General features: G+C 44.5%; 2 protein-coding genes across 6 annotated transcripts in view; one reads left to right on the top strand and one right to left on the bottom strand.

Annotated features, from left to right (window-relative positions):
• The first annotated feature begins 976 nt into the window (after positions 1–976).
• zgc:114119 (Med30 domain-containing protein) lies at positions 977–9,307 on the top strand. Of its 2 annotated transcripts, XM_031793763.1 has the most exons (6): positions 977–1,129; positions 3,336–3,434; positions 4,314–4,545; positions 7,799–7,957; positions 8,288–8,377; positions 8,509–9,297. In XM_031793763.1, the coding sequence occupies exons 3-6, from the start codon at positions 4,321–4,323 to the stop codon at positions 8,602–8,604; spliced, it is 570 nt and encodes a 189-aa protein (XP_031649623.1). In that variant the 5' UTR covers positions 977–1,129; positions 3,336–3,434; positions 4,314–4,320; the 3' UTR covers positions 8,605–9,297. The 2 variants fall into 2 exon arrangements, with proteins under 2 accessions (XP_031649623.1, XP_020361256.1); XM_020505667.2 differs by lacking the exon at positions 3,336–3,434 and having other exon boundaries at positions 978–1,129; positions 8,509–9,307.
• An 86-nt stretch (positions 9,308–9,393) lies between these two features.
• Positions 9,394–26,829, bottom strand: part of ext1c (exostoses (multiple) 1c) — a 76,128-nt gene continuing 58,692 nt past the window's right edge. For 2 of the 4 annotated variants that reach the window (XM_020505664.2, XM_020505663.2), the window contains exons 3-12: positions 16,271–16,364; positions 14,231–14,338; positions 12,863–12,982; positions 12,315–12,447; positions 11,943–12,061; positions 11,731–11,826; positions 11,338–11,424; positions 11,089–11,249; positions 10,546–10,771; positions 9,394–9,961 (exon numbers count right to left, since the gene is read on the bottom strand). In XM_020505664.2, coding sequence (XP_020361253.1) covers positions 9,773–9,961; positions 10,546–10,771; positions 11,089–11,249; positions 11,338–11,424; positions 11,731–11,826; positions 11,943–12,061; positions 12,315–12,447; positions 12,863–12,982; positions 14,231–14,338; positions 16,271–16,364 — 1,333 coding nt within the window. In that variant the 3' untranslated portion in view covers positions 9,394–9,772. The remainder of the gene's footprint in view (positions 9,962–10,545; positions 10,772–11,088; positions 11,250–11,337; positions 11,425–11,730; positions 11,827–11,942; positions 12,062–12,314; positions 12,448–12,862; positions 12,983–14,230; positions 14,339–16,270; positions 16,365–26,829) is intronic. The other 2 variants (XM_031793760.1, XM_020505666.2) reach the window with 1 other exon arrangement.

Below are 26,829 nucleotides of genomic sequence, written 5' to 3' on the forward strand. Positions count from 1 at the left end.
ATTTATTTTGGTTAGGTCTGCGTGTTTTTGTCTCATCTAGGGTTTTGTATAATTTTAAAAAATTGTTTACCTTTATTTAACTAGGCAAGTCAGTTAAGAATTCTTATTTTCAATGATGGCCTAGGAACAGTGGGTTAACTGCCTGTTCAGGGGCAGAACGACAGATTTGTACCTTGTCAGCTCGGGTTTGAACGTGCAACCTTCAGGTTACTAGTCCACCGCTCTAACCACTAGGCTACCCTGCCGCACTAGGTGTTAAGTCTAGGCATATTGTAGGTCTATGGTGGCCTGGATTGGTTCCCAGAGGCAGCTGTTTATCGTTGTCTCAGATTGGGGAACCTATTTAGGTTGTCATTTCCAGTTTGGGTTCGTGGGTTATTGTTTATGTGATGTTGCATGTTTGCACTCAGTTTTGATAGCGGTCACGGTCGTCTTGTTATTTTGTTTGTTTAGTGTACTTCGTGTTTTCCCGTCTTTTCATTAAAATATGTATTCGCATCACGCTGCGCTTTGGTCTCCTCACTACGACGATCGTGACAGACTGAAGTGTAACACCCACCCGTGTTACACTGTGTCTGTCCGAAGTTTAAGGCACTTAAACTCACCTTGTACAAAAGGTTACAACGGTTCTCCATAGTTATTTATCAAAAGTAACCAATATCTGGACTCAATAGACAATATCTGCACACATCTGTATTTACAAATGCTATAACTTGTGGCATTAATAGAACAAACATTTTATTTTCTTTATAACAAATCATTTTATTTATGGATAGTACTGCTGAATTTAAGAGTGTATATGTCTTTATTCCACTGTCTTATTGAATAAGATGGCACCTTATTTGTAGGACAATTCTGAGTTTGGGAATTGTGATTTATTATGGTATGCCTTAGATTCAAGATATGGACTGTGCCTCCCATCATTGCTCTCTATGCTTGTACTATCCCCTAGTGGATAAATGTACAAATACAGTCCCATAGAAGCCGGAAGTGACGTGTTTGACAAGCTAACGCGGTTGTCTTCTTTGAAAGAGGCTGTTGAGTCGTCGGAACAACACATTTACAAATAAAACAGACACGTAGCTACGATAAGTCACAGCTGACAATTGTAAGGACACCATTTTACACCGTAAGTTGATTTATTTTTTACATTTCACTAGCATGCTTCACAGTATTTAATTCATCCTTTAGCAAGCTAACACGTTAACTAGCTAGCTATGGCTAACATAATCACGCCGCTTGTTTAATTTAGCTAGGCGGGATTCGACGCTATCCAAGTCTAGACCTTTCATGATTCTCTTTGGTATACAATTCATTTACACACGTTTCTATTTCTTGAATAACTAGCTAACGTTAGCTTAGTAGCCCTTGGTCGAGACTCTCAATCCCATTACACAGAAGAGTCGTTGAACTCATTCGTCTTCGGTACTCAATAGTGTGCAATTGTAGCCAATCGGCAGGCACGCCCCCCCCTCTCCGAGCCTATCGTTCAAAAAAAGGTTAAAACGGTGTGTGTTTTGAATTTGTGAGATTATTTTTGATGTGATTTGAAAGTACAGGGATGTATGTTTCTAGAAACAGTACCGCATTTGAGAATCGATTCACGTGTAGATGGAAGTATTTGGCTGTTTTGGCTTCCAGAGCAGATTCTCCTTTAAACAGAACATGCAAGATCCTTGGACCATAATGAGTAACATTAAGCTTATTTAGTCCATTATTGGGCTAGCAAATTAGTAGCTAGCATAACAAGGGTGCTGTTAATTACATTAACATAGTCCTCTTTAAAGTGAACTGTGTGGTAAAAACAAACTAAAAGCTAAAGAGCTGTTTCTTTGTATTCAAGCTGTCCTTGCCTTTTTAAATGAGGACTCAACTCTTTTGCCAGTTCACTTCACAGTTTTTGTGATCCGAGTCATCTTTGCATTCACATTGCTCTGTTTAGAAAGGAACCAAGATCTTTTCCCAACATTCTCTCAATACACTGGGTTTTTACAAAGTGCAGGACAAGCTATTCAAAATGTGTTATTGGATATACCATATACCTACTTGCATTTTGAAAGCTAATCGATTGCATTTGCTTAAAAGATTAGTCATAATAATTGTAATCAGAAGATACTTTTAACTTGTAAATATTATTGTTAACAGATTACATAATGCTGTATCATCCCTTTAAAGGTACAACATCCATTTTAGCTCTATGTTGTGATTCTCACCAATTAGGTTGTCTTTTCACACTATTCAACCCCCACAATTGAATAAACAGTTTATGAAGCTCTCTTAGCCTATAGATCACATATTGCAAACAAATAATCTGAACTGAAAACTCCTTGCATTTTAGAATTTCTGTGCATCCTTGACAATTACTAATCATGTTTTTTCTGCAATACTGCTCATTAGAGGTCGATGTATTATGATTTTTCAATACCGATACCGATTATTGGAGGACCCAAAAAGCCGATACCGATTTAATTGGCCAATTTGTAAAAAAATTTTTTTATTTGTAATAATGACAATTACAACAATATTGAATGAACACTTAACTTAATATAATACATCAATAAAATACATTTAGCCTCAAATAAATAATGAAACATTTTCAATTTGGTTTAAATAATGCAAAAACAAAGTGTTGGAGAAGAAAGTAAAAGTGCAATATGTGCTATGTAAGAAAGCTAACGTTTAAGTTCCTTGCTCAGAACATGAGAACATATGAAAGCTAGTGGTTCCTTTTAACATGAGTCTTCAATATTCCCAGGTAAGAAGTTTTAGGTTGTAGTTATTATAGGAATTATAGGACTTTTTCCCTCTATACCATTTGTATTTCATTAACCTTTGAATATTAGATGTTCTTATAGGCACTTTAGTATTGTTTGAACCAGCAACACAACGACAACAGCCACCATCGAAGCAGTGTTACCCATGCAGAGCAAGGGGAACAAGTACTAGAAGGCTTAAAGCGAGTGACGTTTGAAACGCTATTAGCGCACGCTACCTAGCTAGCCATTTCACTTCAGTTACACCAGCCTCATCTCGGGAGTTGATAGGCTTGAAGTCATAAACAGTGCAATGCTTGACGCACAACGGAGAGCTGCTGGCAAAACGCACAAAAGTGCTGTTTGAATGAATGTTTACGCACCCGCTTCTGCCTACCACCGCTCAGTCAGATACTTAGATACTTGTATGCTCAGTCAGATTATATGCAACGCAGGACACGCTAGATAATATCTAGTAATATCATCAACCATGTGTAGTTAACTAGTGATTATGATTGATTGTTTTTTATAAGATGAGTGCTAGCTAGCAACTTACCTTGGCTTACTGCATTCACGTAACAGGCAGTCTCCATGGGGAGTGCAACGAGAGAGAGGCAGGTCGTTATTGCGTTGGACTAGTTAACTGTAAGGTTGCAAGATTGGATCCCCCGAGCTGACAAGGTACAAATCTGTCGTTCTGCCCCTGAACGAGGCAGTTAAGCCACCGTTCCTAGGCCATCATTGAAAATAAGAATGTGTTCTTAACTGACTTGCCTAGTTAAATAAGGGTATGTAAAAATATTTGAAAAATTGGCAAATCGGCGCCCAAAAATACCGATTTCCGATTGTTATGAAAACGTGTAATCGGCCCTAATTAATCGGCCATTCCGATTAATCGGTCGACCTCTACTGCTCATCATAATTTTATCTTTTTTGTGGCACCAATGTGAAGGGCTATGGCAGGGGAAACAGTGTTGCAGTAGCCTAGTGTGTGGTGTGGGAATAAGGACAAGTGAACCTGGGGAACTTTTGTGTTCTATTTGCCCTGAAACAGAACGGAACTCTGACCCCTCAAAAGAGCTACAAAAGCAAACCAAACTGAGACCATCTCGAGGGGTGGTCTGAGTTCAGTTCGCTTTGTGGCTCTTGAGAGGCTGAGTTCCAACACTGCACAAAAATTAAGCGAACTGTCTGAAAGAGACCAAGTGTGAAAACACCTGTAGTCATATAGCAGACCACTCTTATCCAGAACCCACAGTTTTATACTTTTTTGTACTGGTCCCCCGTGGGAATCAAACCCACAACCTTGGCATTGCAAGTGCCATGCTCTACCAACTGAGCCACACGGGTTAATGCCTCCCCCAAATACCTTTTAGCTTGGTTTAACAAATCTTTTCAGTAAAGCAGTATTTGATTTTTATATTTGATAAAAGCTTCTTGTGCAAATTTGCAAATGAGTGCTTGCTTACCTGTGAACTCCATTGTGCCACACCCCCTCTCACCCTTTGACCTCCCTCCCCATTCCCTTCCTCCACTTTGAGTCCCTCTTCCCCTCCCTAGGTCCCATATGGCTACACCCTTACCTCAAAAGGGGCCTGGTCTGGCTGGTATGCTCTCCCAGCAGCAGCAGTCCCACCTGCCCCCAGGCTTAGGCCCCGGCCAGCCTGCCATGCTCCCTCAGGGAGCCCTGAGAGAGATCTCCCCTGTGTTCCTCTGTCGAATCGGCCAGGAGACCGTCCAGGACATCGTCACACGCACCATGGAGATCTTCCAGATCACACGAGCCACACAGGTAATGCCAGTGTTTCCCAAAGGTTTGACACATAAATTTTATACATTATGCTTTCACATCATATGTATTCAAATCCATGTCTCATTTAAATGTCTGCTGTTATGGGGGTTTGGGGAGAAATATTTCACCTGATGAAATTAAGGTTAGTTAAAGAATGTGCTGTCTGCCCCCCCCCCCCTCATAGAGATTCAAAATAATACTGTTTATAGTGTGTGTGTATATATAAATGCAGTACCAGTCAAAAGTTTGGACACACCTACTCATTCAAGGGTTTTTCTTTATTTTTTACTATTTTCTACATTGTAGAATAATAGTGAAGACATCAAAACTATGAAATAACACATATGGAATCATGTATTAGCCCAAAAATATACTTTATATTTGAGATTCTTCAAAGTAGCCATCCTTTGCCTTGATGACAGTTTTGCACACACTTGGCATTCTCTCAACCAGCTTCATGAGGTAGTTACCTGGAATGCATTTCAATTACAAGTGTCCCTTGTTAAAAGTACATTTGTGGAATTTATTTTGTTCTTAATGCGTTTGAGCCAATCAGTTGTGTTGTGACAAGGTAGGGGTGGTATACAGAAGATAGCCCTATTTGGTAAAATACCAAGTCCATATTATAGCAAGAACAGCTCAGAAAACAATGCAAAACGACAGTCGTTACTTTAAGACATGAAGGTCAGTCAATGTGGAACATTTCAAGAACTTTGAAAGTTTCTTCAAATGCAGTCGATAAAACCAAGCGCTACGATGGAACTGGCTCTCATGAGGACCGCCACAGGAAAGGAAGACCTCAAGTTACCTCTGCTGCAGAGAATAAGTTCCTTAGAATTACCAGCCTCAGAAATTGCAGCTCAAATAAATGCTTCAGAGTTCAAGGAACAGACACATCTTAACATCAACTGTTCAGAGGAGACTCCGTGAATCAGGCCTTCATGGTCGAATTGCTGCAAAGAAACCACTACTAAAGGACACCAATAATAAGAGACTTGCTTGGGCCAAGAAACACGAGCAATGGAAATTGGACCGGTGGAAATCTGTCGTTTGGTCTTGAGTCCAAATGAGACTTTTTGTTCCAACTGCCATGTCTTTGGATGATCTCCGCATGTGTTGTTCCCACCGTGAAGCATGGAGGAGGTGGTGGGATGGTGTGGGGGTTGCTTTGCTGCTGACACTCTCATATATTTAGAATTCAAGGCACACTTAACCAGCATGGTTTCGACAGCATTCTGCAGCAATACGCCATCCCATCTGGTTTGCGCTTAGTGGGACTGTCATTTGTTTTCAACAGGACAATGACCCAACACACCTCCAGGCTGTGTAAGGGCTATTTAACCAAGAAGGAGAGTGATGGAGTGCTGCATCAGATGACCTGGCATCCACAATCACCCGACCTCAACCCAATTGAGATGGTTTGGGATGAGTTGGACCGCAGGGTGAAGGAAAAGCAGCCAATGCTCAGCATATGTAGGCACTCCTTCAAGACTGTCAGAAAAGCATTCCAGGTGAAACTGGTTTATAGAATGCCAAGAGTGTGCAAAGCTGTCATCAAGGCAAAGGGTGGCTACTTTGAAGAATATAAAATATATATTTGTTTTAACTTTCTTGGTTACATGATTCTGTGTGTTATTTCATAGTTTTGATGTCTTAACTATTTTACAATGTAGAAAATAATACAAATAAAGAAACCCTTGAATGTATAGGTGCGTTCAAACCTTTGACTGGTAGTGTGTGTTTGAGATTTTCACACACACTACCATTCAAAAGTTTGGGGTCACTTAGAAATGTCCTGGTTTTCCACGAAAACATACATGAAATCAGTGAAAAAATGAATAGGAAATATAGTCAAGATGTTGACAAGGTTATAAATGATGATTTTTAATTGAAATAATAATTGTGTCCTTCAAACTTTGCCTTCAAAGAATCCTCCATTTGCAGCAATTACAGCCTTGCAAACCTTTGGCATTCTAGTTGTCAATTTGTTGAGGTTATCTGAAGAGATTTCATCTCATGCTTCCTGAAGCACCTCCCACAAGTTGGATTGGCTTGATGGGCACTTCTTACGTACCATACGGTCTTCCCTAAATAGTTCTTGCATAGGTTGGAGCTGTGCTTTGGGTCATTGTTCTGTTGTAGAAGGAAATTGGCTCCAATTAAGTGCCATCCACAGGGCATAGCGTTGCAAAATGGAGTGATAGCCATCAAGATCCCCTTTACCCTGTACAAATCTCCCACTTTACCACCACCAAAGCACCCCAGACCATCACATTGCCTCCACCATGCTTGACAGATGGCGTCAAGCACTCCTCCAGCATCTTTTTATTTTTCCTCCGTCTCACAAATGTTCTTTGATCTGAACACCTCAAACTTAGATTCGTTTGTCCATAACTTTTTTCCAGTCTTCCTCTGTCCAGTGTCTGTGTTCTTTTGCTCATCTTAATCTTTTATTTTTATTGGCCAGTCTGAGATATGGCTTTTTCTTTGCAACTCTGCCTAGAAGGCCAGCATTGGGGGTACTATTTAATGAAGCTGCCAGTTGAGGACTTGACACTAATACTTGCCTTCTTGCTCAGTTGTGCACCGGGGCCTCCCACTCCTCTTTCTATTCTGGTTAGTCAGTTTGCGCTGTTCTGTGAAGGGAGTAGTATACAGCGTTGGTCAAGATCTTCAGTTTCTTGGCAATTTCTCACATGGAATAGCCTGACGAGTTTCAAAAGACAGTTATTTGGTTCTGGCCATTGTGAGCCTGTAATCGAACCCACAAATGCCGACGCTCCAGATACTCAACTAGTCTAAAGAAGTTTTATTGCTTCTTTAATCAGGACAACAGTTTTCAGCTGTGCTAACATAATTGAAAATGGGTTTTCTAATGATCAATTAGCCTTTTTAAAATGATCAACTTGGATTGGCTAACACAACATACCATTGGAACACAGGAGTGATGGTTGCTGATAATGGGCCTCTGTACGCCTATGTAGATATTCCATTAAATATCAGCCATTTCCAGCGACAAAAGTCATTTACAACATTAACAATGTCTACATTGTATTACTGATTAACTTTATGTTATTTTAATGGACACAATGTGCTTTTCTTTCAAAAACAATGAAACGTAAGTGACCCCAAACTTTTGAATGTGTGTGTGTATTACCAACATACATAAACACTGCCGTTCAAAAAGATACACACTATTTAGTGTCATTCTGTGGTTGTCCTCCCTCTTTCCCCATCTTTCCCCATCTATCAGTTGCCTAACGGGGTGACCCAGAGCCAGGCTGTGTATCAGGACCGCTTTGGGAAACTCCAGGAGCACCTCCGTCAGCTGGCCCTGCTTTTTCGCAAGCTCCGCCTTCTCTACGAGCGCTGTGTTGAGATGACCTCTGACCTGCAGGAAGAACCCTCAGAGGTAGGGCTCAATTAAATCTATGTAAAAAAAGATTCCATTGACCTTTCGCTCTACTGAGTCTATCCAAGCTGTACTGGGCTGGCTTGGTTATGCATTCACCATAGTTGCTGGAACTATGCTGGTATGGATCACGTGAAAAATGAAATATCCGAGCCAGCACAGTACGATTCGGGTCGGCCCTCTAGTGTTTGTCTTTCTGGCTATACACAAGCTCTACTTGTTTTTCTGTCTGTCTGTACTTTGTCACCTTTGACAGTATATTGTCCTGTAGTTGGTTTATGTGTGCCAATGATGTGATGAACTTAGTGTATCACACGTCTGTCTTTCCAGCTGGTGCCATATGTAAGGGAGGAGATGGCCCCTGTGAGAGTGGAGCCCTGCAGTCCGGCTGTAAGCCAGGAGAGACTAGAAGTGCTGGAGGTTTGTGACGTGTCCACTTCTGTATGTCACTGATTCAATATCGTTTGTTGGATGACAACCAATAGTTAGTACAGAGATGTTACATTTCCTTGAATCTGATTGGGTTCGGTGTGTCATGGTCCCTCTCACAGAAGATGAGGCAGAAAAACCAGGAGATGAAGATTCTGATGGACCAGATGAGGAACCTGTTATGGGACGTCAACGCAATGCTGACACTCAGGAAATGATATCACAGATGAACTCTCCCTCACTGCACTTCACGATGCCCTCCAACTAGGGGCCATGGGTTTTTCCTGACCCAGAAAACTCTTGGCCCTAGTACCTCCAACCATTGTTGTACTTGTGTGAGACAGACTGCTAGAAGCTTTTGGTGATCTACCTTTACAGTATGGTGCTTTCAGAGACATTGAATGAACAGAGTTTACTACAAATGTTTTGTACTGTCAGTATCTTTTCTTTTTTTTTTACTCCGATATTATGAGTTCAGACTTGCCAAGCCTCAGGTGAATTTCCTGCCTTTTTTTGAGTGGTAAGCACTGACTCAGGACCAGCTAAATAAACTTGAATTCAGTGTTGTGAATTTTACTCAGTGCACAAAAGGCTGATCTAGTATCAGCAAAAAAATCAGCCCTTATTCTTTGTGTCCCAACTAGTGACTGTCACCTGTAAGCGGAGTTGAAGACAATGGGATCTCATCGCCACTGGCAGCTATTTATCTCAGGTGTTTGTGTGTTTTAGCATTATTCTTGAGGTTAGCTTCCTGAGTGCTGGGCAACACCCCCCTGCTTACCTTAAGGGTTAAGAACATTGCATGCCGACTGCTGAGGAAGTGTGAATCTATTTTTGTACACTGCGCATGATCTCGGAGAAAGCACAAGCAATAGGTTACTGAGTCTTTTTCTACAAAATAAATACATTGTGAGAAATGTCTGCTTTGCCTTGGATACTTTTAAGGGTCTGGTGAGTGCAGTTGAAGTGATGCTTTGTGATGTCAGAAGTCTACATGTTTTGAAATCTGCCGTTTGCACTGTTTTTATTGGTCTTATAGTTACGTGGAATGAACCAATCCCTGTGCGACATTCTCAACTCGCCGGTGTACTGTAGAAATACACCAGCTGGAGTGCACTGCACCATTAACTGTCCACTTGGCGCCTTCCTTTGATATGAAGTTCCACTTCATTCAAACAGTAATGGGAGTGAGTGGCATCTTCAAGTGTTCATTCACCGAGGACATAAGGCTTCCTCCATATGTTTACTCCAATAGCCTGTTGTCTCAGACCCCTGGAGGCGGAGTCTCTCTTAGCTTTAGGTCCCCTCCCTCCTTTTATCACCAGGCTCTGTCTACATTTAACCACCAGACCAGGCCTCCACACAGTGTTTCTGTCTCGGTCCCTGTCATGCACGTTCCAGGTCCTTGTACTTCTTGCGCAGGACAGACACCTGGTCCTTGAAGAGCAGGGGGTCCAGGCGGAACTGGGAGTGGACCAGGGGCATGTAGCCGAACCATCTGGCAAAGCTGTTCACACACTCCTGTCTCTGGGTAAAGTGCTCTGGGTTGGCCCACGGAGCGCTCATCTTCGTACCCTGGGAGGATGAAAGATGTGGAGAGAGAAGAGGGTGAGTTAGAAACCCAGGTCGTCGTACGCACAACATTAACGTACAGACGGGATGTACAAATGGAATTATGGTTCTGTACACTAATGTAGACTATTACTGGTGTCACAATTTCTCAATCTTCGTTATAGGATGTTGTACAGTGTATTGCCTGTCAGAAAACTAGGGAACTGCTACAAATAGGGTTCTTATCTCCAGTCTGACAGAGTCGGACGAGATAACCGCCACTGTGACATACGGTCTGGGATAATCTCAACTTTACAAAAATAAACCGGAGCAAGTTATTGTTATGCAGCAATAACCGACTATCTGTGGCGAGGGATTTAATGATTATTGTTGTGTAAAAATACATCTTATAACAGGTTGAACTCTCAACAAGTCTAACCCTAGTTAATAAGCGGTCTATCAAGTCATTCTGGTATTGGTTGATCTTAAAATTTGAGAAAAACGTAATGTATCTTTTTTGGACAAATGTTATGCTTTATATACAGTATCACAACTACAGCAATAAATAACTCATTGGTCAGACATCCAGCTGATGGGAGTGGCCTCACCTGTGGGCTGGGCAGCTCATTGGTCAAATTCACCATCGATGGGTGTCTCCTCACCTGTGGGCTGGGCAGCTCCTTGTACTGCTTCCTCTGGGCCACTTTGATTGGTGGCAGGTGGGTGACTGAGGAAACCAGGAAGTTCATGAGGATGTCCTCACAGTTGGAAGTGCGGTCCACCAGCGCCCGTAGTGAGGGGGGCAGGTAGTGGGAGAACAGGTAGTGATAGTACCTGTTGGAGAGGTAATGGAAGGGTCAGAGATAACAAAGTGATCACTAAAATGGCAAGAAAATAGTTGTTGTTTGGGATATTGTACATTAAGCCTGATGATACATTCTAAGGGCAAAATGTAAGGGCTTCAAGTAGTAGCCACAGCTCATAGACCATCTGTTTAATGGTCTTCGTTGGTTTACTATGTTTTTCTGTTGTGTGTCAGATCAGCTGTACACGATGGTAGTCATAGAAACAGAATCCATAGAAAGGGCTGGCAAATTGACTGGTTCATTTGAATGGGGAGGCCCGTTCTATGGACTCTATGGTTACAGTACCTGTGGTAGAAGGCTGCTCCCGTCAGAACGATGGAGTATTCGTTAGTCCACTTGGAGGTGTACCCCCACGCATGCTTCACCGGGTCCCAGAAGTGACTCCTAGGGGGGTAGCCCACGATACGCTCAGGAAAACTCCTCCACACCAAGAATGCAAAGTTCACCTGCGCGAAGAGTGAATACAGTTGCATGGGTAAAGTGTGTGTGTGTGTATTTTCTACCACAGTGTATAGTTGTAATGGAAGGTCATACCTCACTGGTCAGCAGGACTGTATCTTCATCCAGACTCAGTACTGCCTCTGTCTCTATGGCCACGTTGGGCAGGAAACGACTGCTCGTCTGGAGAGAAGGGAATTGAGAGAGATGGTCATTTCCATTCCTTGTTAAGTTTGACAGTGGTTGGTTTGTGTTTGGGATAATGAAGGAATGACAGGGACACTGTCTGTTCCATTGAGGTCTGTGGCTCGGGGAGAGCGAGGATGAGTCAATGACAAGCAGTGACAAAGGAAGGATTTTTAATCCCATAGATTCAGTGTGGTTTGGGGGTGGGGGGGGTAGACTTACAGAGAGAGGCAGACAGGAATGACTGTCATTCTGCCCCTCCTGTAGCCTTACTTGGGATTTGGCGACGTCATTGTCACTCACCTTCCTCCTACCGTCTGTCACAGTGAGGGGGACAGGCATGGGTGGCCATTTACTCCTGTGGGGCGGCGGCTTCTCACTGTTCCACAGGATGATGATCTAGAGGGGGAGGGAATAGAGTGAGACACAATAAGCATAAGGGTTAATAGGCTTAATGAAGCAATATGGAGCAGTCTATTTGCTACCTATGACCTCTTATTCACCAACACACTCACCTGTGAACAGTATTTGGACTTGGAGACCACCTGAAGCAGCTTCATGATTGGCTGAGACTGGGAGACCAACGGAGAGACGGCATGGATGATGGCGGTGAACTCTTGACCTGGACTGACCCCTGCAGGAAGGAACGAGGAGGAGAAGTTAGTTAAAGTACAATCTACCATGTTTCATATTTGAAAGTAACATTTACTGTAGGAGACAAATATTAGATTTGCTTTGTATACTTATGATTATAAACTTTATGAAATACACATTTGTGTTTTTATTACAGGAGACCCTATAGATGAGGTATAATTATATGGATGAGCCAGTCTAGTCAGGTAGGTCTGAACTAGTCGGGACCAGTCCAGTCTGGTGTGGTTCCCTACCTAAGCTCAGGTAGTAGAAGGGGAAGTGGGCCAAGTGTGTGGAGTACTCTGGCAGGACGAGCAGGCCTCCTGGTAAGGCGTTCCACATGTACTTATTTCTGGAGATGTGGGAGAACACCCGGTCTTTGATTATCTGAGAGAGAGAGATGACAAGGTGAGAACGTGTGAGGGGAGAACGCCCTGATGTACCCATTAGTTCAAACATGAATTATCGATGTCCATATGGGCTGGCCAACTTTGTGTGTGTAAAACCGAAGTAATCACCTCAAGAATACAAACACAGCAATCTTAAGTACATGCACTTCCTCACTTTGACCAGCCGGTGCCAGTATAACAACAAAACACCCAATCCAAAACAATCCCATACAAATGAATCTGAGGTCAATCCATTCTCTCTTAGTTCCTGGGTCGTGTTCATTAGAGCACATCGCAGCAAAAAAAAAAAAAAAATGCCACGGAAAACAAAAACAAGCATTTGACAATGGCCAGGTACTGTTTCAGTCTGTTTTCTCCCGTTTTGTGCTTAATTAACAGGACTCCTCACCTACCTCCAGTGTGGTGAGGACTATCTTGTCCACGGAGGAGAAGTAAGCCTCCCACAGCATCTGAGTGCGCTGCCTCAGAGCCAGGACCCACTCATTTCCCACCGCGCGCACTGTAGACGGGACCTGGGGGAGAGAGGAAGACGAGGGAGGGTGCAAGTTGAGAAAGAGGAGGGTTGAGAGAGCAAAGGTGAGAGGGCAGAGCAGGCAAGGTCGATGTTTTATCGCGTTGCATACAATCACAATCTTCAGAATGAAATGTGCTTCATAGACTGACACTGCTCTCTACACTGCCTGGTAAAATAATAAAATGTTCTTACAGTATGTTACATTTTTACCTGTGGCTGTAAACCTTTTGAACCACTTAAACAGCCCCTAGCAGTTTATACTTGACTCAACCCACTGACAGTCAATAACCCTTACTATGGAGGAAGACTGGGAAAGTGGTCAGGGACTAGCTACATTATCTCAACCCATCCAGAGTCAAATCCCCTATCAATGGTATTGTTTTGCAAGAGGGAGAGCTTGGGTTCAGGAAAGGTGCCCGGCAGCTATCCTAGCTCACCTACATCTATTTATAGCACATGGCTTACCTGAAACCAACATTTCAGGCAAGTTCCATGTTACATGATGACACTACGCTCTAGTAGAGGAAAGTAAAAAGGGTCGCTCCATTGGCACCAAATGAAAATAGCCCAAATTCACCCTGTTCATTCTCCTAAACTACTATGAATATGTCGGCTAGCTGAAGAAATGGGAAACATACCGAATAGACTCACCTAACCGGTAAGCCTACACCAGGCGATTACTTTGGATAAAGTAATGTGATTTTATTAGAATTAAATCAAGTTAGCCTAGCAGGGAAGTCTGCATCTTCTACAGTGATGTTAAAAGGCCAGCCTGTTGACTCTACCTAGTCTACCATATAACAGCTCTTCTAATGATAGGGACCTGAGGAAGCCAAGGCCCTCCCTCCTCCTCTCTCACATCTCTTGATCTGAAAGAGAGATTCACCTCTCAATGGTCTCCTGACTCTGATGTGCTTGGACCCATTCAACCTCCTGTCACCAGCTTTATTCCCTCAAAATTCAATTTCCAAATCCCTAACCACCGGGGGCACGTGTGTGTGAGGGGGAGTGTGTGTGTGTGTGTACATGCGAGTGCACATGGGCCTAACGTTGTTGTGGTCAATTCCATTTGTAATAGTCAATTCTATGATTTTTTTTAACATGTCCTTTCCAAAATGAAAATGTTTTTTTTTATAGGGGGGGATTGGTTAGCTGAATGTCAGGTTATTTCCTGTATCAACTGGGTTCAAACAATTGATTCCAGACCTGTTGTGAACATGTGAGACGCTGTGTGTGTGTGTGTTACCTGCAGTAGCAATCGCTCATCTCCTTCTATGACAGCCTGGTTCCACTGGATGACATCAGAGAAGGGCAGCTCCCAACCATTACTGAGCAACACTGGAATACACGCCGCCTAGAGACAGCGAGAGAGAATAGACGGAATACTCTGTTCTCAGCAGATGTACGCGTAAGAGAATCTATCACTTGGGAAATGGGTGGGTCAGTGTGACAAGAACATAAACGGGCAGGGTCAGTGGTAATGCTACCGTTGGTCATCTGCTCTGCTTGTGGTAGACGGGCCATTTTTCAATATAAATATGTTGTCTAGATTTCCAGGCTTCGTCTCTGACACATACCACCATAGTAGCAGCTGGTACTTCAATAAGGCAGTCTGAGCAGATAATGAAATTGATGACACGTGTGTGTGTGTGTGTGTGTGTGTGTGTGTGTGTGTGTGTGTGTGACACTCTCTTGGGGAGGTTGCATGAGTCACAGCTACTATCTTGCCTGTCCCAGGAGGCCCTAGAGAAAAAGAGATCACATTTCTGCTACGTCTCTCACACACGCACACAGATTTAACAGACCCCTAGTCTGCTAATTAAGTACACTACACAGAGAGGATGGCGAGAGAAGGAGTGAAATGGAGCGAGAGAGAAGAGGGGTATAATAGATCATATTTTTTAAAGCTGAGTTTGATGTTGCCGTATCCCCGTTGTTTACTGACAGTCAGGTTTTTGATGTTCTACTTTTCTTTTTTCAGCTCCCTCCTTCAATCTCCCTCCCTCTCTCTCCAAGCTGCGGTCCTGGGTGTTGATGGTTTTATTTACTTTTCTAATTAAATCACAAGAGAGCAGCCAGAACCAGCTACAGACTGAGATCAGACGACTCCGACTGAGATTCCCCCTCTGGCGGTTTGAAGCTCCGCTAGTTGCCTCACCAGAGACCAGCCCTCACCAAGGCAGTCATGCAGACGACGCTAAGATACGCTAGGCTACGCTCCAGGTAACAGGGTCAAGCCAGATGTTGAGGCCTCCAGAGCTGACGTGAAGCCTGGGGCTCGCCTGAGCCACTTCCCCAGAGACATGGTGCTGTGAAGCGGACTGACTAAGAAGTATTCCCCTGTCTAGATCCCAGTGCAGCTCAGCATGTGGGCATATGTGTGTTGTTGTTTACATTGGGAGATGAAGAGAGGAGCATCAGGGTCAGTGTGTGCGTGCGTGCACCAAGAGTTGGAACGCAGACAATAAGTTTCCTACCACACTGGTAATTGCACGTTCTTTTTGTGGGCTGGCACGAAAAGTAAAAGGAGATCTTACAAATCTCAGACTGGCCCGAATGGTAAAGCAAAGGAGATAGATGGAGAGAGAGAGCGGGGGAGGGAGTGCGGAGGAGGAATGAGTTAGCTGTGTGAGAGTGAGCTTCCCTGCCAAGCCCTGTGTTCAGTGGATTTGCCCATTCAGCTTAGATCAGCAGTGTGGCAGACTGGCAACCCTATGAAGGCTTCCGGACCATTGAGAGACTCAGTGAGAGAGCGAAGGAAAGAGAGAGGGCCAGGGAACACAAGAGTCTGGGAGGTTCATTGGTAGGTAAAACCATGAACACAGCTCCATCACCAAAACATCCACATGGGTGGTAATTCCACACAGTTTGTGCCATATCATTATTTCTTTAACTACATGGTTTATTGAAGCTGAGTTTAATGAAAGACAAACTCATTCAATGTTATATTTACCAAATACCCCCCACCCCCTTTTTTTGTAAATCAGTCAACACCACCATCATGGTTAACGCCTTAACCTTAAATTGTACACATTAGTAGAACACATACATTCATACGACAGTGTGGCTATGATACTAATTGTGTAACTGCTAACACAATACACGTCAATGCATAATCTTGTTCAGAGGTGTATTCGTGCACGTAGCTTGGTCCCAGGAGTTATAGGAGTTGGCAAGACGGCACAAACAAATCCCATATCTGCGACCATGCCCGTGTATTTTGAGCAGTATTTGGCATTCTTCTAGGACCATGCTAGGGTGTTGTGATCCTTATTTAGCATCCTACCTGCAGAGACTCTAGGAAGCGAAAGGAGCCCAGGCGACGCCCCCGAGGAACCAGGCAAAAGGTGGAGTTGTGGAGCAGCTCTTGGTAATCAAACCTGAGGCGAGAAAGAAAGAGTGGGATGGAGAGTTAGTGTTGGAGGACCAAAAAAATATTCTGCTTGCACTTTTACAGTGGGAACAGCATTCACTTTTACAAAGGCTCCATTTCTGCCATGAAGACCAGAGGTTCTAGAGACAGACTTAAGAGAGACCTATTGACATTAGTCTTCTGTTAAAAGACCTACTCAACAGTGTTTGGGCACAATTCTGGCTGGGGAATGAGACATTCACAAGCAAACACGCCCACACTCAATATGCTGTCTTGACCTCGGTTATGAAAAGCCAACTGACCTGTTGCACCCTCTACAACCACTGTGATTATTATTTGACCCTGCTGGTCATCTACCGAATGAACATTTGAACATCTTGAAGAACAAGCTGTACTCGTATAATTGACAGGTAGCCTAGTGGTTAGAGCATTGTGCCAGTAACGGAAAGGTTGCTGGATCAAATCCCTGAGCTGACAAGGTAAAAAATCAGTTCTGCCCCTGAGCAAGGCAGTCAACCCACTGTTCCCTGGGCGCTGATTATGGCAGCCCCCCGCACCTCTGATTCAGTTTAAATGCAGAAGTTTCCTTTGAATGCATTCAGTTGTACAACTGACTAGGTTTCCCCATTTCCTTACCCTAATCTCCACCAGGCACAGCCAGAAGAGGACTGGCCACCCCTCAGATCCTGGTTCGTTCCTGCCTTTTCTAGGTAGTTTTTCCTAGCCACCGTGCTTCTACATCTGCAATGTTTGGGGTTTTTGGCTGGGTTTCTGTATAAGCCCTGCTGATGTAAAAAGGGCTTTCTAAATACATTTGATTGATTTGAATAACTGGACCTGTTACATAATACAATTTGGTTTTGTGTTAGAGAGTCCAATGGGAAGACATGGCCACATCTTAGCTATACCATTCCATTGCCACTGACTGTTGCATGTACTACATTTGTATGAACTACATGAGCTGTGATTTGGGAAGAAAAAAAACTGGGAAGAAAAAAAACACAGGGTCAGCTTCAGTGTCCGCTTCTAGAGTTTTGTATTTTAAAAAGGACAGTCAGTCACACTGAAAGACATCCTATCAAATCCAACTGTAGCTACAACGTAACAGTACCCATATTCTGTACACATTCCTCTCAGGACTTGACTTGAGGCTGTTGGTAGAAAACCATGCTAGAAACCATGGTATAAAGTGGCAATATTGCCAACTAAGATGACCTGGTCCATTAAGTATTTATGTTCATAATTTCAAAGTATAAGTAAGGGTAGATGGTTTACGTTAATGCTTTGTGATTATAATTGCGTTGGTGGTCAAAGAGTGAAATACTTTGTTCTCTCGGGTATAGGCGGATGGGGATGATAGCGTTGGAATGGAACGCAGTATGGCTTTTAATCAAATCCAATCCAACTTTATTTGACGTGCATTATACAGACCTCAAAACATTTGACACAATGAGTTGCTCCATTCCAGCAACATACACTACGTGATGAACATCTCATTCTAAAATCATGGGCATTAATATGGAGTTGGTACCCCCCTTTGCTGCTATAACAGCTTTCCACTTGATGTTGGAACATTGCTGCAGGGATTTGCTTCCATTCAGCCACAAGTGCATTAGTAATTCACATTCCAAATGTGTTCGATGGGTTTGAGGTCAGGGCTCTGTGGAGGCCAGTCAAGTTCTTCCACACCGATCGACAAACCATTTCTGTATGGACCTCGCTTTGTGCACTGTCAGGAAAGAACCTTCCACAAACTGTTGCCACAAAGTTGGAAGCACAGAATCGGCTAGAATCAATGAAACGAAGGGGCCAAGCCCCGAAACCATTACGTTGCTTCCAGAGGCAGTTTGTAACTCGGTAGGGAGTGTTGTAGTCTATTTTCTCTCTATTTATGTTTATACTTGTGGTCATTCTGGCATCTGAATGGATATCATTCCGACAGTGTTTTGGGTGTGAACGGTCATGATTTGTTCAGGCACCAGCATCCCCTCCGGGTTATGGTGACTGTGGTTTTGTGTTAAGAACTGGTATAGGGCCAGTTGTGTTCATAATTACGATGGGTAGGGCGAATTGATCATAAATCAGTTGTTAAGGGTGGAAAAGAACTGTTCAGGTTATGATGGGAGTTGACAGAGTGATCTGAAATCCGTGCATAGTCAGCATTAGAAATGCCCCCAGCGCTACCAAAAGAACCCAATGTTCCCAACCAACTGTGGCAAGCTGCCAATGTTTGGAGTGCATTCTGGTACAAAATGGGTACCACGCATCACCCAGGTGGGCCATTCACAGTTCTGAGCTAGGCAGCTCAGGTGACCTCCCCACAAGCCCAACCCTCTAAATGTAAAACACGTTGAAACCCAGCAAAAAAAATACCTCTGAAATGTAAGCCATTATCAAGCCAGTGGAACCTTTTTTTAACGTCCCGTCATGTTGCTCACTGCTCTAAGTAAATAAACACTTTTTTTTTTTACGAAAGAGTTCCTATATCCTCGTCTCTCCTGCTCTGAGGGCAACAGTCTTGTTTACATGCTCAAGGATGGCGTCAGCATAAAATATGGCCGCCGCTAATCTAGCCTGTCTCTGTCTCGGCTGTACCGACCATTGTTTATTTACCACTCTGTGAGTGATGAGATACAGGCGCTGATGTTAGCATTGATTTGGATCTTGGTGTGAGTTTCTCGGTGAACTGTGGTATGAGTGTCACTGTCAAGGTTGTGGTGTATACATACATACAAATCTGCGCACACACACACACGGAAATGTGCACACACAAACTAACACTTGCAGCACAACACACATTCACATAATGTATGCAAACATCCACCAGCAAACACACACACACACACACACACATACAGTATGGAAGCACATACATGCACACAAAAGGCACAAACACCCTAGAGAATTAGGGTAGTGAAAGGGTGCATTGTTTTCCGTTTGCCACCGCTATACTGCAATGTTGTGCTGTTTTCCACCTATTGAGGGAGCTTAGCCAGTTCTGCAGAACTGCAGTGTGTGTGTGTGTGCGCAAGTGCATATGTGTGTCCGATAGTTAGTGGATATGAGCTAATGTGTGTTATTTCTCATGCAAGTGTGTATAACGTCTGTTTGGATGTACTTGTATAGCCACTTACCCATTAGAGAGAGAGAGAGAGAGCGCTCTCCCCAGCATGTGGTGGGAGTGGAGTGAGCCTGTCGCTGGCAACCTACTTCATCCCACTCTGGGTCATGCTGATTTGTTCGCTGATGTTTTTTAATGAGCGAATTTACTTAATGCAAGGGAACAAATAAATAATTTAACAGCAGTTTGTTTCCAAGAACAAATGAACAGGCTCTCTCTCTGTTATTCTCTCTCTGTCGTACTCTCTCACTCTTTTCCTTTCCTATTGAATGAGTGAGTAAGTGTGTGTGTGTGTGTGTGTTGGTTCTTCTATCCTTGTGGTGACCTAAAATCCCCCAAAGTCCCCACAAGGATAGTAAAACAAGGAAAATTATCCCTCGTGGGGATGAGAACAAATGCTATTTTAAGCTCAGGTGTTTATGGTTTATGGTTACAATCAGGGTTAGGGTAAGTGATTAGGTTTTGGTTAAGGTTAGGTTTAGGGGTTAGGGAAAATGGGATTTAGAATAGAAATCAATTTTAGGTCCCCACGAGGTTTGAAGAACAAAACGTGTGTGTCGAGCAGAGCCAGTATTAACAGACTGTTCTCTGTCTGCTAACGGGACATGGAGCATGTCTCCTTTCTGAACTCCATCGTCATGACCCATTGAGTGTGTGCGTGCGTGTTTGCTTGCAGGGGTACGTTAAGTGTGTGTGTGTGAGCGTTTTTCAAATGCCTATCATGGGTGTGGGATATACAGTAAGTGATCTAATATCTAAATGTTCTTTGTGTGAAACGCATGATTGTATTTGTCTACCAGTGTGTGTGCACTTGGTATTGGTGCACTTAAATGTATGAGCTTCCACCCACTTTGTGAAAAAATCTTGAACCACCCATATGTAGCGTTCTCTCTTGTTCATGGGGCCTATGAGATCAATGGCAATCTTCTCCATAGGTACTCCCACGCGGACAGTCCCCATAGTTGCTTGGAGCTTCCTTGGAGGTCTGGCTTTAGCGGCACAGCTGGTACATGTACGACACCGTAGTGTGACATCCTCTCTCATTCGGTACCAGTAGTGTCTTGTCTGCAGCCGGGCAAGTGTGCGTTCCACGCCAAAGTGTCCGTCTACAGGGCTGTCGTGCATCTGCTTCACGATGTCCGTCCAGAACACAATGAGGTAGGAGTATCTGTGGGTAAAACCCTGCGCCTTCGGTACATTCGCATAAGCGAATGCCGTCCTTGACATACAGTCTCTGTCTCTGGCGACATCCCCCGATGATGGGCGTTCCTGTTCTTCCTCGAGCCATCTCTTGACGGGGCCCATGTCAGAGTCCATCCATGGAAGAGAACAGAGTCACTTGTGTCTGAGGCAAATATTTTCCACGTCCAACGTGTCCTCTTCACTGTCCCAATAACCCGACTCCTCGTCAAAGGCCGCTCCAGTGAGTGCAGGCTGTAGGATGGGGTCTTCTCCTACCCTCACTGAGCGGAGCTCCATAAAGTAGCTTCCAGAATGTAATAATTTTTCTGGGTAGGGTCCTGTATAGTGCAGGGGCAAGTCTGGCGGCAGGGCCTCTTGGACAGGACGTCAGCATTTTCATGGCGGCGTCCTGGACGATGTATGACCTTGAAGTTATGCTTCTCGAGCCACCTCGCTAGTTGACCTGGTTCCTTCATCCTTATGAGCCACCAAAGGCTGCTGTGGTAAATGTGCACAATGAAGAGTCTTCTGAGCAGGTATTGACGGAGGTGTGTAGTGAGCTCCACTACTGCCAGTAGTTTCCTCCGTGTAGTACAATAGTTTTGCTCGGTGGAGGACAGCCGCCGGCTCCCATACGCTAGTACGCGTTCCTCACCGTCCTGCATCTGGGACAAGACTGCTCCATCAGCAAAAATCATTGACAAATAGTTGCTAGTCTGAGGTCAGAACGATGAACTGACGGACTTCTGAAACACCGGTAGGCTGGGGCCGTTCTTGGACTTTTTAGAATTTTCTGTGGTGATGCCGTGTTTGGAAACGATGTGTTCAAGGTAGGTTACCTGTCGGCGGAAGAAACGGCACTTGAAGCATTACAATTTCAGGTTGGCTTGGCGTAGCCGACAGAACACTGCCAGGCACTGGAGCATCTCCGTGACATCCCTTCCCAGGATGATGATGTCATCTAGATATACTAGGTAGGTCGCCCATTGCATTCCATACAGGACACGGTCCATTAGCAGTTGAAACGTCGCTGGTACGTTACAGAGCCCAAAAGGCATCACATTCCACTCAGAGGCCCTTCCTGCTGCAGAAAGCGGCTGCTTTACGGGCCCTGACGCTAAGTCCGCGCTAAACCATTTGGCCATTTGTCCACGGGGTATCTAGAGTGTCTTGGATACGAGGAAGTGGATATGAATTCTTAACAGCACACTCATTTAGAGCCCTGTAGTCCACACATTGATGGTATGTCTGGTCCTTTTTGCGTACCATGGCTGTTGGTGAAGCCCAGCTGCCGTAGCTTGGAGAGGCTACTCCAGTTTCAAGACTTTGCTGGAACTGCTGGTCTGCATTGAGCTACTTTTCGAATGCCATCCACCACGGTTGCTGCTTCACAGGTGGCCCCGGCAACGTTCGAATGTCATGCTGTACAAGACCAGTGCGACCAAGATCAGTGGGTCCAGTAGAGAAGACGTCCCCATCGGCACTAAGGAGTTGAGCAAGCCTACTTTGTTCGTCTGCACTTAGTGCAGCAGAGCTCTCCGTATACACCAACTGTAAGTGAGAAGAAACCACTGGGGAAACGAGACTAGTTCAGTGGGCTGAACAACAGCTGCAGCCCGAACGGATTCCAGCAATAGCGCCCTTTTACTTTCACTGACTCTGTTCCTGGATTGTAGAGCCTGATGGGGATTCGATTATTGGCCTATGCTTCTCAATGAATCCTTTAGTTGGGCTCAGCACTACGTCACCTCTGACAGGTTCACGGAAGTGTGCGTTCCTCTGCACGATGTACTCGCACCCTGATTCGAAAACGGCTGTGCGTGCTATTCTTACGACATCCCCCATCGTTCTGAAGTAGGGCACCTGTTCACCAAACAGCACAATCCTACGGCTGCTGAAATCATGGCTTCCCCGAGACTGCTCCAGGAATGGATGACCGACGATGGCATCGGTGTTCTCTACGCCACGTCTGCGGGTACCAACCTGAATGGGCAGATGAACTTCTCCTTTGACATTTACAGAACCAATGCCCTGCTGAGAATGCAGTCGATAGCTGGAGTTGGAGGTTTAACGTCTGGGTGAATGGTGTCGTAACAGCGCCAAGGCAGCACATTTCTCTGTGCTTCGCTGTCTTAAAGAATATATATACCTCTTTCTATGAGCCCTAACCATCAAACTGACTTGGTCGTAGTGTGGGGATCCTCTCCTTCTGAGTAGCGTATTTGTCCTCACGGTCAGATGGGATATCATAATGTACACGCGGGGGCTGCCTGAGTGTGAACTCGATCTTGCTCGCCTGGGGTGAGACTTCATTTTCATAACAGTACATTTCATGCCCTTCAGTGGGCAGAGCATCACGCCAGATACATTGATGGGTGTCTTATGACTGTGAGTGGTGGTTATACACAAGATACCTGTCTGGAGTGGAGGGCAGAGCTGCTGGCCTCCTGCATGGGTAATGGGAGTAAGCAGCATCTACAGGTGTACTCGCTGCATAGAGTCTGTGGTTGGCAGAGTTGAAAGGGTTAGTGCATAGAGTATACAGCATTTCAGTAGTTGGTTGAAACACATTTCCAGAGAGAACATTTTCAGGTGAGCATCTAGCATGCCAGCTGGTATGGTTTTGGTTGACTTTGCTGTGATTCGATTCCACTGTCACCCACATTTCTGTTTTTCAATGAGACTTGAATGGATTCGCTTCTCTCCTTGGCTGTCGAGGAGACGTCTTTGACTCAAGGCACGAGTCAGCCATATTAATTGCGGCTGGCTGCATATTAGCTACATCTGAACTTGGCAAAAATGGATTGCAGTTAATGTTAGCATTTGCAACATAATTCGTTCATCCAGTTGGCAAATGAGATTTCTGAGTGCATGTCTTCATTCACTGTAGTTAGCGATATGATTGGGGTTTGAGTAGCACGTCGAATCCTCAGGCAAATTCTTTCTCGTAATAACAGATTTCCTGCTTGTAGCCGCCATTTTACAACTTTAGTTAGAATGTCAGCCACTACTAGAGCAATGATGATTAACTTCGTTAGTCGTTACCTCGTGAAAGTGTGAATCTTTATTTTTTTTTCTCTCTCTTTGTTATTCCGGTATAATGTGAAAAACTCAATGATACTGGCAGGATAAATCCTGGACGAGTCCCCAGTGTTACCTTTCCTGCCTCGCTTCCAGACCGTAGTCCGGACGGCTCAGGGGAGCCCTCACTTCCTAGCTCCAGGGCCGGGTAATTCCCACATTTTGTCGATCTTATCCGCTGCTAATGAGTTAGTCTGGAATTCCACTGACGTAGGTGACGTTTATTAAACTTGTACACCATGAAGTAGTCTGAATGACAAAATAAACTACTGGTTTAACGGAGCTAGAAGAGCGTGGCTCGCAGTTCGGCTACATCTCCGCCACCACAACAAATTGCATCAAAACACGAAAGTTAACTCACTACGTTACCCATAATGCACGTGTGTTTTAAAGCTTGTCTACAACAACTCCATCCATATGAAACGGCCTACCTGTTCGTTGATTGTTGTAGCCTACCCCTTCTCATTTAGCCAACTTTATTCTGTTATTTAAATTCCATTTGGCATTGATGAGAAATCTCCCAATTGCTACACATGGAGCCTCGGACTGTAGTGCTGCTCTGATTGACAGACGACAAACAACAAGCTACACTTGTGAAATGTGTGTAGGCTACCAGTGCTCCTTTTTTTTAATGGGGTGCGCTCATAAAAAACATCTTATTTATTACAATAGACAACAACAACAAAAATGTTAACTTTCCCAAGTAACGGAATACTAACAGCCGTTCGGATATTTGGATAACTGCCCATCCCTATCACATGTTGGGCACCTTTACAACTCTTTAGAAAGCAGGTCCATGTGGATTGCTGATCAAATCAGATCTTATTTGTCACATGCACCGAATTCAACGGGTTGTAGACTTTACCATGAAATGCTTGCTTACAAGACCTTCCCAACAAGTAGCAGGAGTACCAGATCGATGTGCTGGGGTACGAGGTATTTTAGGTAGATATGTACATGAAGGCAGGGTAAAGTGACTAGGCATCAGGATAGATAATAATAAGAGTAAAATAAAAAACAGTAGTAGCAGCAGCATGTGTGAGCATGAGTGTGTGTCACACCCTGATCTGTTTCACCTGTCTTTGTGATTGTCTCCACCCCCCTGTGTATTTATACCGGTGTTCTCTGTTTGGCTGTTGCCAGTTAGTCAAGTCTACCAGCAATTTTTGTGTTCAGCTCTTGCTTTTCCCCAGTCTCTCTCTTCTCGTCCTCCTGGTTTTGACCCTGCCTGTCCTGACCCTGAGCTCGCCCGCCTGACCACTCTGCCTTCCCCTGACCCTGCCTGCCTGCCGTCCTATACCCAACCTCTGGATTACTGACCTCTGCCTGACCTGAGCCTGTGCAGATAGTCCAGGGAAACCATGATGTCAGCGGAGGCTTCTGAGGGGAGGACAGCTCATAATAATGGCTGGAACGGCCATTGGAATGGAATGGCATCAACACCTGGAAACCATGTGTTTGGTGTATTTGATACCATTCCACTCCAGCCATTACCACGAGCCTGTTCTCCCCAATAAAGGTGCCACCAGCCTCCTGTGCCCGACGTGTGAAATACAGAAAGTAGGCCTGTGTACAGACTTACATTGTGCACTGCAGTGTGCCGTAATAAAGTGTACTGGTGTGAGGTGTGTGTTCTGCTTGCACTGTATGTATGTATGTATGTATGTATGTATGTATGTGTGTGTGTGTGTGTGTGTGTGTGTGTGTGTGTGTGTGTGTGTGTGTGTGGTCTGCAAACGCCTCACAGATGCTATTCCGATCCCCTGTGTCCACGGGCGGGGGGGGGGCTGAGGTTATTAAATATTAAACATAGAATATGACGGAAATCCACGTTGGAGAACCAGGATCGACAGACGCACTGTTCCCGCCCGCATGCACGCCCACACACACACACCATTTTCATTGTCACTGTCCTCTGTCGGTATCTTTTACTCTCTCAAACACTCACAGCCACACACAATCTGAAGATTGTTTCAATCTATACATATTTTCTCTACTAAACAGACCACACACACAAATGCACAACACTCACGCGCACACAAACATGGTACACAGATGGTACCCGTGCACACAGCACGGCAGCTTCTGTCAGCATGCTGAGGCCCAGGGCTCACTGTTGTACGGCTATCACCAAAAGGATGTTTAAAAAGTATGCATCACTCACTATGTGTGGGTTGTGTATGAATTAAGGTCTGTTTAAGTGTGAGCTCGTGCATGTCTCTCCCTATCTTCCCTCTCTCTTCTCCCTCATTTCCCCTCTCTAATCCCTCATTTCCCCTCTTCTTCCTTCCCTCGTTTTCACTCAATTTCCCTCGTCCTCCCTCTCTCGCTCTCTTCGCCCTCATCTTCCCCCTCTTCTCTCTCATCTTCCCTCTCTCATCTTCCCCCTCTATTCTCTCTCTCATCTTCCCTCTATTCTCTCTCTCATCTTCCCTCTCATCTTCCCCCTCTTCTCTCTCTCATCTTCTCTCTCTCATCTTCCCCCTCTTCTCTCTCATCTTCCCCCTCTTCTCTCTCATCTTCCCCCTCTTCTCTCTCATCTTCCCCCTCTCATCTTCCCCCCCTCATCTTCCCCCCCTCATCTTCCCCCTCTCATCTTCTCCCTCCCTCTATTCCCTTCTGTGGTCACGGGCCCCATATGAAACATTGAAAAGGTAATGAAGCAGAATAAAGGGGGGAGTATTGAGCCAATACAGATGGACACACATGGAGGAGGCACGACCAGTTGATTGACAGCGGCTGCTGGTCAGTTAATACCACACCACATTTCTTTCTAGCAAAGGTCAGATGTCAGTGACGTGTGTGTGTCTGACGGGCAGTATGGATTCGCTAAATAGTCAATACCGTGCATGCTCTGTTCACCTCGGCGGACACAAAAGGGCTAACCCTGAGACGCATACCATGCACACACACACCACTGTCATACAGTACTTCTACACCCATCATACAGTTCATATGGACTTTAACGTTAATCCCAACACATACAACAGCCATAACACTGTCCCTGCCACACTGCAACAATGGCAGAATGTATTAGTGATGATACAGTCTGAGAAGTACTACTCATACTCCAACCATGCACCATGTC

The sequence above is a fragment of the Oncorhynchus kisutch genome, linkage group LG17 (assembly GCF_002021735.2).
Source record: "Oncorhynchus kisutch isolate 150728-3 linkage group LG17, Okis_V2, whole genome shotgun sequence".
NCBI classification, from domain to species: Eukaryota; Metazoa; Chordata; class Actinopteri; order Salmoniformes; family Salmonidae; genus Oncorhynchus; species Oncorhynchus kisutch.

What these genes read in the sequence shown, in the direction of transcription:
- zgc:114119 (XM_031793763.1), top strand. Translation starts at nt 4,321, where the DNA reads ATGGCTACACCCTTACCTCAAAAGGGGCCTGGTCTGGCTGGTATGCTC. An exon ending in AGATCACACGAGCCACACAG is followed by an intron (nt 4,546 to 7,798) that starts GTAATGCCAGTG and finishes CCCATCTATCAG; the next exon opens with TTGCCTAACGGGGTGACCCA. An exon ending in TGCAGGAAGAACCCTCAGAG is followed by an intron (nt 7,958 to 8,287) that starts GTAGGGCTCAAT and finishes CTGTCTTTCCAG; the next exon opens with CTGGTGCCATATGTAAGGGA.